We start from the raw sequence: 13,311 nt of genomic DNA on the forward strand, positions 1-13,311 counted from the left end.
GGAAATTAAGAAACTTGCCCTAGATTGTATGATGAGCAAGAGGTGGAGACTGAATTCTAACCAAAGTTCAGTCTTAATTACAGTGGGATACAGGATCTCACGGAATCTAAGTTAGATTTGCTAATACGTTGTTCTCAAGGGCGAGGACCATTTAGAAATCAACACTTTATTCTCTAAATAAGCACAATTAGAATTGAAGATTTTGTGTTCTAACCAAATGACAACAAGCAATTAATTTAGAAACACCATGCATGTGGCAAAAGTTGTTGAAAAGAGACAACTAGATTCCACGTTTGTATACGGCAACTACTTTATTATTTTCAAATGCAAACTCTTTGCATTTAGTTTGCTATTTTACAATTTTACAAACTAGGTATAAAAGACCATAAATAAATGACATAAGTTATGTGTACCTAAAGTTCATGAAGGGAAGAAAAATACCTTGACAAATTAGAACAAAATAGAAAAATCTCTATGTCTAATGCAAGAGATCGCTCAAATTTTGGAACATGTCTGAACCAAGCACTGTTCTGTTAATTTCTTCTTCAGTATGAACTAAATTATAATATGCCTTATACATTCTAATTTTAACCACAGTCCTTGCATATTCCAACATGCTTGGAGTGATACAAAAAAATAAATGCGCTCTTCAGTGTGTACCAATGCTTGATGTTGTTTGGAGAATGTTAAAGAAGTGAAAATATTGCTTCTCGAACTTTCTTTTACTTGTCAGAATTTAAGTGTCTTCAGACAAATAATGAGGCTATAAGTGTGTATGGATTAATACACATATCCTTCACAGATTGAATACAAGAGGTCTCAAAAATACACACCAGCAGTGTAGTGAGCATAACTTTTCTTTAAAATAGCTTTTTAAAACACACCGAAACATTTCATTCTTAAGATTGTTAAAAATAATTTGGGGCCAGCGAACACATGGTGAAGCTACTTGATTTGGTGCAGGGGAACAGCTTAATGCTGCCTAATGATTTAGCATCTGAGTCTGACTTAGCATCTGAGCTCACTAGGGCAGCAATTCATTCCTGGGGCTAGATACAGCACCTGAAGTTGGTCTCCTGCCCTGACCTCTGGGGAAAGAAAACCCACTCAGAGATTCAACATCATTTCTTTATACATATTTTTTCAGGCATCAATGCATAGGCACATCCCTTTAGAAATATATTAAAATCCCCCAAAAGGGGTGAATTAACTTTGTCACTCTGGCATAGTTATGAGAATACAATGCCATACACCCTGTCAGAATGTAATAAATATTTATTGATGATTTTCTCTACTTATCCAACAATATAAGGTTTGGAATCTTTTTTTTTCCCCCATTTTTCCCTGATTTGATGTTATAGCGTATATAAATGGCCACAGTTTCTGCAACCATAGCTTAGAATAAGCAAGGCAGCCACTCCGATTATGAAAAATGGCAGTATGTTGGCTGGATTTTGGTATACATTATCAGATCAAAACTGAATCTTCACACACTGGACCTCAGATTCCAGAAGGCTGATGCACTTTTGAGGGCCATAGAAGTTAGCTGCATATTCATAACAGTCGAAATTTCCGTGTAAATTGGGAACCTGAAGTTGCTTGAGGCCATTTCATCCCTACTATGCTAACCTCAAGAGTCACTGGCATGTATTTTTCTGTGATAATGGGAGACAAAGTATTAATCCAGGACACATCTTCTCAAAGCCGACACACGCGTCTACGTTCATCTCCGAAAGTATATGAATTGCATATATTTGTTCGCATTCAACACGTCCATTTATGCAGGAAAACAAAGGCTACTTGTATTCCATTTGGGGTTACTAGACAAATTCCATCCCCTTCTCTCCCTCCACCAAGGAACTGGTGATTCAGATGAGGAGTTCAATCAGAATTCGTGATTTTGATGATGGGTTGTCACCTGAATGGATTTATATTCTAAAATCACTCCACCGCTAAGGTGAAAATGCCTCTGTCCAAAGCTGTAGGATGACTTACTAAGGTTAGCGTGGCCGCTACAAAATACACTTATAGATACAGGACATTTAACACTTCCGAGCTGTCCTTCTAAGGGGATGGGGCACGGTTTCCAGGCCCACTATCTCACGTGGCTCTTCATCTCAGAACTGGGGGCAAACCAGACCTCTCCACGTGTAGCATTCCGCTACATTCACAAGCAGTTCTAAGCATGAGGTTATATATTCACACACACGTACACACGCGTACACACACACACACCTATGTACACACATCAAAAGAGATAGTCAGCTCATATTTAGTCTAGGAAAAAAATATATTTATATCACTGCGATGGCACACCCTGGGTAAAAACTCGTAGGCAGCTCACGGGAACTGGCTTTGTTTTGTGTGGTGGCACCGGACCTGGTGTCCATGGTAAAACCTGTAGCCTTCGGTCACTTGCTGCCACACCAATGCAGCAGGGACATACAGAAGTGAGATATGGAAATACATATAAATAAAACCAAAGGAGTTGGGGAACAGGGGCTCTGCAGAGCTGGCGCTGCCAGACAGGACATTCCTCAGTGCAATTGGAGAACAGATGCTGAAGCTTGAATGTTTGCCATTTCTTTCACCGGGAAAGGGGATTTGAAAGTCAGAAATGTTTTATTTTCAGGAATGAGTGTTGTTTCATCAGCGTCTTTGCTCCAGAACTGGCATAGTAGAAGCAGAAGAAACACGTTTAGGAGGAACTGAGGAGGGTGTGTTCTGTTTGCTTCTGTGGGCTTTGTAATCAAAAGGAAAGGCTGAGAGGCCAAGATAGCAGAATGTACTCCCTGTAGAGAAAAGAACAAAACTTCAGACAAAACATCAACCTATCTCGCCAGCCGGTTGTCAATCTGTATAAGTACAGAGAAGGCAGGATGGCTTGGTAAGGAGTCCAGGGAGAAGATCATAAATTCTTACTTGCCTCCTCTGAAAAAATGATAACTATAATAATAAAAATGGTTATTAACAGCTTCATTATCATAACTCAGAATAAGATACTATTCGTATCCCTATTATATGGATGAGGATGTGGAAACATAGAGAGGTTGAAAAACCTGCTTGTGTTTGTTACGTTCTGAAGTAGCAGAGCTGGGATTAGAATCCATACAGTCCGAGTTTACGGCCAAGCTTCACCCACTATGGAAACAGCCTTTCTCTGAAATAAAAATTCTGAACTGTTATGGTTCATTTGTGCAAGAAGGGCTTAGAGCTGCTGAAAGGATGCAAATTGTACTACTCTAAAAAGTCAGTTGTTCCAAAGAGGGAAATTGTGTATTTTAGGGACACATCTGGAAACATCCCAATCCACCAATAATCAACAATATGATTGGAAAAATGCCAGCTACGAAATAAAAAGCATTGGATGTTTTTCGTAAAGAGAAAGTAACTTCTAACGAATGGGAGTATCTAATTAGTAAAGGACCCGTGCAATCTGCATATAACAGATAGAGAGAGGGAACCCGGGGCCATGGGCAGTGAGGGAGGTCTTGGGGACTGAAGTCCACCAACAGACAGTCACAGCCGCCCCATCAGCCTAGATTCCAACAAGGCTGGCACCATGCAATGGAACATTGTCCTCTCATTCATCAAATAATCAACTCAAGCCCAAAGAAGCAACTCCTCTTCTTTCCTTTTGATAACTTTCCATCAGGATTGCTCTTGGACTATATCTTCCACCACAGTGGCCGTGTTTAGCAGTTGGTGGCCTCAAGTGTAGAGCAAAAATTAAGACCAAAGTGCATCTTATTACAGATAATTTTCCTTATTTTATCAAACCAATTTATCTGCTTGTTTTGTATATGTGCGTTGTTTTTGTGTGAGGGAGATAAATCAAATTTAGTTTCTTGGAGGTAAATGACCATTACTTAAACTTGTAGAAAATACTTTAGTCTACTTGGAGAATGTAATATAAATTTTGTATAAAATATTCAGATAGACATTACTTCTTAAGCAATTTAAAATTATAAACGTGGGTGAGGACTTAACTACCAAGGTCTTCAGGTAGTCACTTGTCAACATTATTCATTTTTGACAATTATGAAAAAAAATTAAAGAAAAAGGATCAGATCTATTTTTCCAACTCTTTCTTCTCTGGAAATCAGTAACTCTATCGAACATAGTTTTTTAAACCGGAACGTGCAGGGATTCCATCAGACAGACATGTATTTACATGAAGGACAAAGTAAGCACAAATTTGACCTTAAAGACTCTGAAGGAGAATAACCAACTCCATATGGATATGCACACTTTTTGAAGGTGTTTTTCTTTTGCTACTTAGAGGAGAAAGAGTCATCTCAAAAACACGTTTGTCCTGTTTGGATCTGCCAACTACCTCTTCACTAAATGCCTGGATATTTTAAATATGTTTGTAATATTCAGTGGGCTATTTGGATACTCAGTGAGTATATGAAAAAAGTGTGGGAATGTGGAGGTTTATATCTAGTTGATGTCAGAATAAAAGGGAGAAAAATAAACCTTTTCTTCCTCGAATTCAAGCAACCCCTTTATGAGGAATTGCTTGAACAGAGACCAGACAAAGCATGTGGTCTGTGTGGGATCAGGAGTGAAAGATGTGACTTTCATGGTGACTAAATAAACAAAAGCTTTGTTCCTTTGAGTCAGTCATGAAGACATCAAAGTGTCTTTATCATCCAGTTCTTTTCATTGCAATGGGGTCTTACTTGTACATTTCACTCTTCCCAATTATAAAATAACAATTTCATACATTTCATGGCTAAATAATACAGGAGTGATTTGATAGGTCTACCACTTTCTGTATAGATACACATTTACCCCCAAACCCTCATAAATCCATTGAAAGTGAAGAAGCTTCATCTGGATGGCTCCCTACCACTGAACTTCATTTCACCCCGCTCTGGCCTGTTGCAATAAAACGTTTGGGTTCATAAGTGAAAGATGGGTGAATAACACTTGGGAAACTTTGGAGGAAGAGTACGCCTTTCTTCTGTGAAGTTCAGTGTGTTCTACATAGGAGTAGTTCATATACACAACAACACCATGTGCTAGGAAAGGTGTTATTGTTAAAAGTGTCATTATCACTAATTTACAGGTGGAGGAACTGAGTTATAAAGAAACACAGGGTGAACTTCCCACTGTCAACATCTCGGTTGGTTTCGGAATCCAAGCTGTCTGGATGCCAGAGTCTGGCTCCACAGCCTGGGAAACAATACAAATTCCTATTGTCCTCACATCTCTTTTCAACGTGGTGCATGACTTCCTGGAAGCAGTGGAGTTCCACTTTTACTGCTACTGGATATTATTTTAGACACATAGAAAGCCTTTTTTTGGTCTTTCCATTGGCCTGGGCTCTGTAACTCAGACAACGTGTAAAAATTAAGATTCAGAAGGCAACCTTTGAATGAATTTCATATTCCACCTTGTCCTCAGTTCTCAACTGAATATTTCATTTGCAGAGATACCTGCTAAGATGTAACAAATCCACTCCAACACAGTACATAATATTAACATGTTAGGACACCTTAGAATTGACACACTCTCTTTTTAAAAACGTTCTGCTTTGACTATGTTCAATGTTTAGAAAAATACCTCAAGTCTTAAACATTTGATTGTAAGAAAGCAAAACTTTTAATTATTCAGTGTGTGCAAGGGAACATTCTCTTTTGACTCACAAGATAACACTATAATGCTACCTTATTTGAATTGAACTGTGGGAATTGAAAACAGAATATCCCACAGCTTTACAGAAGGAAAAAAAAAAATAATTCTTTTTAAAAGCAAGTGAACCTCCCCAACATTTGTCAACTTTTAACATGAATATCTAGAACTCCCTGACTTCAGCAAAAGCGGTGATAAAACAGAAATTCTTGGAGTAGTTTAAAAAACAAATTTCACATTCCTTCTGAACAGAAAAGTTTTCACAACTAATGTTGCAAAAAGGTTTTTACTGAACTGTCATGATTTGACAGCTTCAAATTTTACATTCCTGGGCTTCCCTCGTGGCGCAGCGGTTGAGAGTCCGCCTGCTGATGCAGGAGACACGGGTTCGTGCCCCGGTCCGGGAAGATCCCACATGCCGCGGAGCGGCTGGGCCCGTGAGCCATGGCCGCTGAGCCTGCGCATCCGGAGCCTGTGCTCCGCAACGGGAGAGGCCACAGCAGTGAGAGGCCCGCGTACCAACAAAAAAAAAAAAAAAAAAAAAGTTAGGCTATTTGCTTCTAGGAATGAACAGAGTCATTTAAATTCACATGTTTTAACAAGAAAATCCGGGATTAAAATAGAAGTACCTAAGGCTAATGGGCTTGATGGATGAAAAGCCTATTTTTTTAGTAGGTCACTTTCTGATAATGAGTCAGTCAAGACTTGACTTCCAAGTCTCACCATTGACATCTAGGTAAATCCTCCTTGGCTGACCCAGTTTGGTACAGCGGCTACTGGAGCAGGACAGGAACGCTCCTGGGCGTGTATCCGGAAAAACCACACTTTGAAAGGATACAACGTTCGCAGCAGCACTATTTACAACAGCCAAGACATGGAGGCAACCTAAATGTCCATCGATAGAGAAATGGATAAAGAAGATGTGGGCTGTGCGTGTGTGTGTATACATATATATATATATGTATACACACACAGTGGAATATTACTCAGCCATAAAGAGAATAAAATAATGCCATTTGTAGCAATCTGGATGGACCTAGAGATGATCATACTAAGCGAAGTAAGTCAGAGAAAGACAAATACGATATGATATCGCTTATATGTGGAATCTAAAAAACTGATACAAATGAACTTGTTTATAAAACAGAAACAGACTCACAGACTTCAAAAACAAACTTATGGGTACCAAAGGGGAAAGGGGTGGGGGAGGGATAAATTAGGAGGCTGGGATTAACATATACACACTACTGTACATAAAACAGATAACCAACAAGGACCTACTGTATAGCACAAGGAACTCTACTCAGTATTCTGTAATAACCTCTGTGGGAAAAGAATCTGAAAAACAGTGGATATATGTATATGTATAACTGAATCACTTTGCTGTACACCTGAAACTAACACAACATTGTAAATCAACTATACTCCAATATAAAATAAAAATTTTTTAAAAAAGGAAAAAAAAAAAAGACAATGAAACTCATGGAAAGACCCTCCAGTACTCCTTAACTGAAGCAAATTCTCCAAAGAATGGGGCATGTGCATGACCCAGCAAGGTTAGAGGTTACTATCCAGAACCCAAAGGATGCTCAGGAAGCATCTGTGGCAGGAATTGAGGGCACCAAAGGACAAGAGGACCCTCATAGTATGAAAGAAAGCACAGCCAGCGGAGGTCTGGATGCCATCCTGACCTCATATAGTTCCTATTTCACTTCTTCCTGGAAGAACAGCAGAGAAGCCATACTGCTTTGGGTCTCCTCTCCCAATGTCAAGAGGACTGAGATCTTAAAAAAAAAAACCAAACAAACCCAAACTACCTGATAGCCATGAAAGATATTTACTGCTCAGTGTTTCAAATAAGATAACGTTTCATAACAAAAGCTCTCATTGGAGAAAGACTCATTGCTGGTTCTTTTGCCTTACCTTGGAGATTTGGGTTTGCTTCTTTAGAAGAGGAAAGTATGAAACTTCCCTACACAAGATTGTCACAATCCACTATCCATAAGGTAGTTACGATAAGTTTGTAGAGCCCCCAGATAAGACTTATATGGCACAGCCTCGGGCCCAAAGAAACAGACCTCGTTTGTCCAGGTAGGGGGTATGATGCTTGGGTTTTATTATTATTATTATTATTATTATTATTTTAAAATCCACTTTCCTTTTCTCTCCAGCCCCACGTGTCTGCATAATCCACCAGGTGGTCCAAGCACCAAGCGGCAACACTGATGAGTCGCAGGACGTTCACCTAGGTTTTACCCCCGGTACGAACCAAGCCTTAAAAGTTTAACTGAGTCCTTCAAAAATGGGCACGGTCTTCATTCCAGTGAAAGAAGGATGGACTGTAATTTATGCCACAAACAAAACACTACGGTTGCAATTCCAAATGGAGAGAAGATCAAGGGTGTCTCGGAGAAGCTCAGTGTCTGGCAGCAAATTCGGCATTGAAACCGGAGGCGGTGTTCTATTTATATAGGTACATGTATTTTACAAATTGGTGATGGATGGATGGACTTCCGAGAAACAATCTGTTCCAGGTCTCATTCAAACGACGGTTGTCATTTCCGTAAGCCCCACAGTTTCTGCCATCTGTACACCAAGCAACGCTGCAGATATATTTTTTCCTTAATTTCAGAGGGCGAAGACGAAGTAAAAAAAGTGCAGTTCTTCAATTAAAGTGCATGGATGAGGTAAACTAATTTCAAGAGTTTTGAGTTTATTCAATACTGGCTCAGACTGGAACCATTCTGCCGTGTATCTGCTGCATTTGGGTTCTCATCGCCTGGACACTGCTCAAGATCTTATTCTGGTGTGTGATAGCTGTGATGCCGATTCTGGCCAGGTCACTGTAAGCACGGGGAGAAAAAAGTGGGAGAGGGAAACGTGGTGAGGGCTGAGAATCTCTCTTCTGGGCTTCATGCAGACATGCATTTGAAGCAGCCACGATGAATACAGCACAACAAGGCAGGTGTATTACAATGTTTAATTAAGCAATTGAATGCAGTAATGTAGGTGCTTTATAGAGGCTGTGCAAAATGACACTCAATCAATCAAAATGAAAGGCATTCCAGTTTTCTTTTCTTTTCAAAAATGAGTAGGATGATTATGCAGCTCAAAGCAAAAGAAGCAAAATACTATGAAATCTAGATTTACCCTTTTGTGTTACATCGCTGAGTACTTACTCCTGGTTCATGTGCACTACAGCCTCTAGTGTGGTATAACCAGCAGCAGTGAAGTTATCCTTATACCGGTCCATTTTAATGGCCTGGAGCCAATCGCCCACCGATACCACGGCGGAGAATTCAGGGGAGCTTGGATCCAACAAGGCAGTGTTAGGTCTGGAAATGGAACGAGAAAGTGTAGACGGACAAGAACTATTAGAGAGACAGCCTGACTCAGGAGTCAAATGGTCTAAGACAGGCGAGGGGAACCGAAGCACCAAGAACAGGCTTTAGATGGAATCACCAACGTCAAATGTCATCATGTGATTTTTCGCCCCTAATTTCATAAAGCTGCAAAAGCATGTCTCAATCACCCTATTTGTTCTTAACTTCATTTCCCACATTTGTTTTATGTGGACCTCTTAATGCATTAAGGATCAGAGCAGGTCTTTTAACATCCTAGCCTGGGGTAAAGATTGGGGGAGCCCTTGTGGCTGAAACCAGTTCAGTCTTTGAAGGAAGGGTCCAGTCCCTGCCAGCACTGAATATCACAGACTTTAGTTCGGCAACTATGGAAACCCTAGTGAAGGATGAGTAAGGAAAACTGTGAGCTTGCAACCTGCCAGACTTGATGGAAGCAGAGAAAACAGCGATAGTTCAAGTCCGGCATGCTTCCAGCTAGGTTTGCAGGCAGGCTCAGTGCATTCAAACAAACTTGGGACAGCAGGGAGTTAATCCTCTCTTTAATCAACGCAGCCTGACCAGCACGTGTGCCAAGACTGGCAGGAAGAATGGCCACTTTGATCACTGTTTGGATTGTGGAATGTGCTTCTCGTTTTCCCTTGCTGGGGCTCCTAAAAGAATCATTTCAACAAATTCCAAGCACTTCTTATTAACTTATTTATTAGTTGATGCATGTCCCAGGCCAGGTGTTTTACATTAGATCACTGTCAAGACGGACTAGAGTTCAAGGCAAGTATCCTGTCATCCCTCACGATATTGATACACAATAAATAATCTATTTATGGAAAGTATTTATTAAGAGAATTATAGTCATCTTCATCTCAAACTACTTAATAATCATAAGGTAGACATTAACAGGGTATTTTATACCACCTTTATTATAATTACCTGTATAGCAACCTTGCTACTTGTTAAGTTCTATTTTCTTGAACTCCCTTTCCCTAGAGATTATAGAATGCGGTTGATCTTAACATTTTGACCTGATTTTCACCCTGAGACTATGCTGCTTGAATAGGAGCATTTAAATCAGAATTATATCATCACTACTGAATTTTCAACCAAAAAAATCCTTTTCTTGTAAAGACAAAATTAAGTCCCTCTAATGGCTGAACTTTCTACATAGTAGAATTAATCCAATCGATTTTTCATTTTAATTGTTACCTAAATTATATTGATTTGCATTACTTCTTTTTTTATATCGATATGTTAACAAAGACTTGCTTTATCAATCTGTTTTGTGTCCAAATAATAGCTTGTCTTTGTGACCTTTCTTTTTTTGTCCATTATTTCAATTAAATCCAATTTTCTGAGTAAAATTCTGCAGATTTTTTTTTGATAAGAATCATCAAGATTTCATTCGTTTCCCAATTGTGAGCCAATAACAAACACTACCACATAGAATTTTAGACATTAGTGTTGAATGTTTACCAGGAATATAAATGAACAAAAACCAAAAGTTTGCATTTACTCCTAACTTTAAGCCAAAGCATTAGAAGGGCCACATGGAGGCTCTAGGTACCTGACAAGGTCAAAAAAACCTTAGAATGAAAATATCCTTACTCGGTATGAATGAACTCTAAGGGTCATTCTCAAGCTTGTTCTGGAAGTCTTTGTGCTCTTTGTGGAACACTGTGACATTTGCCTAATTTTGTGCTGAATCACATACCATGTTATACTACCTTCCATTATCAGCAAGCAGTAAGAAGCATCAAAGCTCTTAAGTACCATCAGTGAGAAAAATCTAGAAGTGAGAAAAGTGTGTCCAACAACCCAATTTGTCCTGTACTTTGGTGCAAAGTACACATTATACAATGTTAGCAACTAAAGGGTTTATACCAGCAGGAGAAGCCCCAAGTACCAAAGAACCTTCAGACAAAATAACGTGGCATCCGGAGCTGGAGATAAAAAGCTGGAGTTTTACCTTGGAATAAAAGAAACTAGCTACACCTGGAAGAGAGGCCTTAGTGCCATCTATTTTCACCCTCTTAGAGAAGAGAAGAACCAAAAATAGACCAGAAATGATGGGGGATTTTATTTTAGGTCACACAGCTACACAGTGGCAGAAAGAAGATGTGAATTCAGCCCAGTGTTATTTCAGGAGAGCGTGGTCATTAACTCTTTGTATGGTGGCTAGTGGTAAAGAATCTGAACGCCTCAGAGAACACAGGGTATCTCTGCTGTGAACTCCCAATTCTTTTCCTCACATATTGTAATGGTAAGCGGATTCCTTCTCCTCCAATCTGTAGGCTAAGTTTTCAAGAGAAAGACGGGAGGAGAGCATCCTAGTGCTGGCCAAGACTGGAAAGGCTTGGATACTATGGGGAAAATGTCTTCCTACTTTTCACTCCGGGTCTTGATGAAAGAGAAGACTTTGAGAAGCACAGATCTGGAGATGAGTAGATGGCTCTCCTCCTGCCGGCCTGAATCACCTAATCTTACTACGCCTGTCTTCTTAAACCATTTAACTCCTAACAATGGTCAATGGGACTGGCGTCTAGGTATCCTGGATCTTATACCAGTAAAGCCCAATTTCCAGGTAGAAAAGTTCCTACTGAATTAATTCTAAGACCTGCAGTATCTTTATCTTCTTTCTGGACTGAAATGCTTCTTTTTGCTCTTTTCAATGAAGTCACTACCTATTTTACAGATGATTCAATCATTTTAGTTTTTAAAACTCTTCTCAAATATTCATCTGCATGCTTTGTAACTTGATCCGTTTTTATCTTGGTCCTGTTTCCTTCCCCTCTTGAAAGACTCAGGAAAAGAGCAACTTTAAGAACTGAAACCCAGGAATCTGTTGCTACACTTCACACTTTATTAGCTCGACTTAAAGATGTCTTCGAATCCTTATTTGTTGCTAACTCCATGTTCCTTCCCCTTTCAAAATACAGCATCTAGTAACCTCACCATCTTCCCAAAGTACATTTCACCCATCTTCCTACGTTTTCAGGTCCAGCCTCACAAAACAAGCACCTGAGCTGTTCCTCTGTTGTTGCTGTTGTTTTTAAATTTGTTTTTCTGACTTCTGTTCGAGGCCTGATAAGTACTAGGGCCTTCAAAATGGTGAAAAGAACTACCACAAATACTCAAGGAGGAAGAAGCAGACAGCTGTGAAGTGGCCTCTGACTAGAAGGCGGGAATTAACGCGAGTCACCACTTGCCTGCCATCTCTGATGTATTCTTTCATACGTCAGTATTAAGTAAGCACGGCTGACCTGGAGCTCTCGGTCCCCGTCCTCTTCAGGCTGTTGGGGTTGCGGATGAGTTTGTCCAACATGTTGACAATCTGCCCAGATTTAGGTCTGTCGCTTCTCTCCTTCTGCCAGCAGTCTAGCATCAGCTGGTGGAGGGCGATGGGGCAGTCCATCGGAGGGGGCAGCCGATAGCCTTCCTCGACGGCCTTAATCACCTATCAAAAAACCAGAACAAAACAAAAAAAACCCATAATGGTATGTGAAGCTGCCAGGCAAGCTGTTGTTAGAGGTTCACCCTCCTGCTCAGCAAGTTTCCTGTCCGTTAAGCTGCCAGAAGCTTAAGCATGGGAACGGCTCCAATTCTTTCACAGAAGCCTGAGCTGGACCTGAGTATTGCTGGCAACAGGGCAGGGAAGCCAGCTGCTGCCGTGAGGGGTTCTCCAATGGTAGAACAATGCCCATCTGAAACTCCAAAGCGAAGAAGCATCCATGTTCCAAAGTTGGAACAATGGAACAATGTTCCAATGTTCCAAAGAACCTAATCAGGTCAACCACATGGTGTTAGCCTGGCCCCCAGAGACCACAGGGCGAGGACCCTCTCATTCTTCTAGCAGCCAAACACTCTTCGCAAAAGAGACTCGAGCTTAGTGTTAAAGGCATTCCTTAGGAAGCATTAATAGTTGCCTACAAAACAGAAGTCCCTCTGCATCACTTGAAGCCTCTGTATTCTGGCTCAGACAGCCGGTGGGTCAATACCAGAGCCCAACTTCCAGACCTTCCAATGCAGAAGACACTACCGCTCTCAGAAATAGCACATTCCTCAACCCTTCCAGATGAGCAGCCATTTTTAGTTTGGGAAGACCAAAATACACCAATTTACCAATTCTGTATCTCTTTCTTGGTCTCAGTTGGCTGTCAACTGACCCTGTTAAATAAAGGTGCTCAAAATTAGATTTAAATTTTTAAAAATAATTAATAAAAACCTTCCTTGGGGCATTTATATCTTAAAGAGGACGCTTACACACCTAAGGAAAGAAGTTATAATGGTAGGTGATAATTGCCTCCTGCCTAATAAG

The 13,311-nt window shown here is 40.2% G+C and overlaps 1 protein-coding gene across 2 annotated transcripts in view; it reads right to left on the reverse strand.

Moving 5' to 3' along the window:
• Positions 1–2,271: 2,271 nt before the first annotated feature.
• The window catches only part of EPHA4 (EPH receptor A4), a 142,440-nt gene continuing 131,400 nt past the window's right edge, over positions 2,272–13,311 (reverse strand). The window contains exons 15-18 of one of the 2 annotated variants that reach the window (XM_067026977.1): positions 12,257–12,450; positions 8,820–8,975; positions 7,564–8,483; positions 2,272–2,792 (exon numbers count right to left, since the gene is read on the reverse strand). In XM_067026977.1, coding sequence (XP_066883078.1) covers positions 8,369–8,483; positions 8,820–8,975; positions 12,257–12,450 — 465 coding nt within the window. In that variant the 3' untranslated portion in view covers positions 2,272–2,792; positions 7,564–8,368. Of the gene's footprint in view, positions 2,793–7,563; positions 8,484–8,790; positions 8,976–12,256; positions 12,451–13,311 lie in introns of both variants that reach the window. The other variant, XM_067026978.1, reaches the window with a different exon arrangement.

The sequence above is a fragment of the Kogia breviceps genome, chromosome 2 (genome assembly GCF_026419965.1).
Source record: "Kogia breviceps isolate mKogBre1 chromosome 2, mKogBre1 haplotype 1, whole genome shotgun sequence".
Taxonomy (NCBI): domain Eukaryota; kingdom Metazoa; phylum Chordata; class Mammalia; order Artiodactyla; family Physeteridae; genus Kogia; species Kogia breviceps.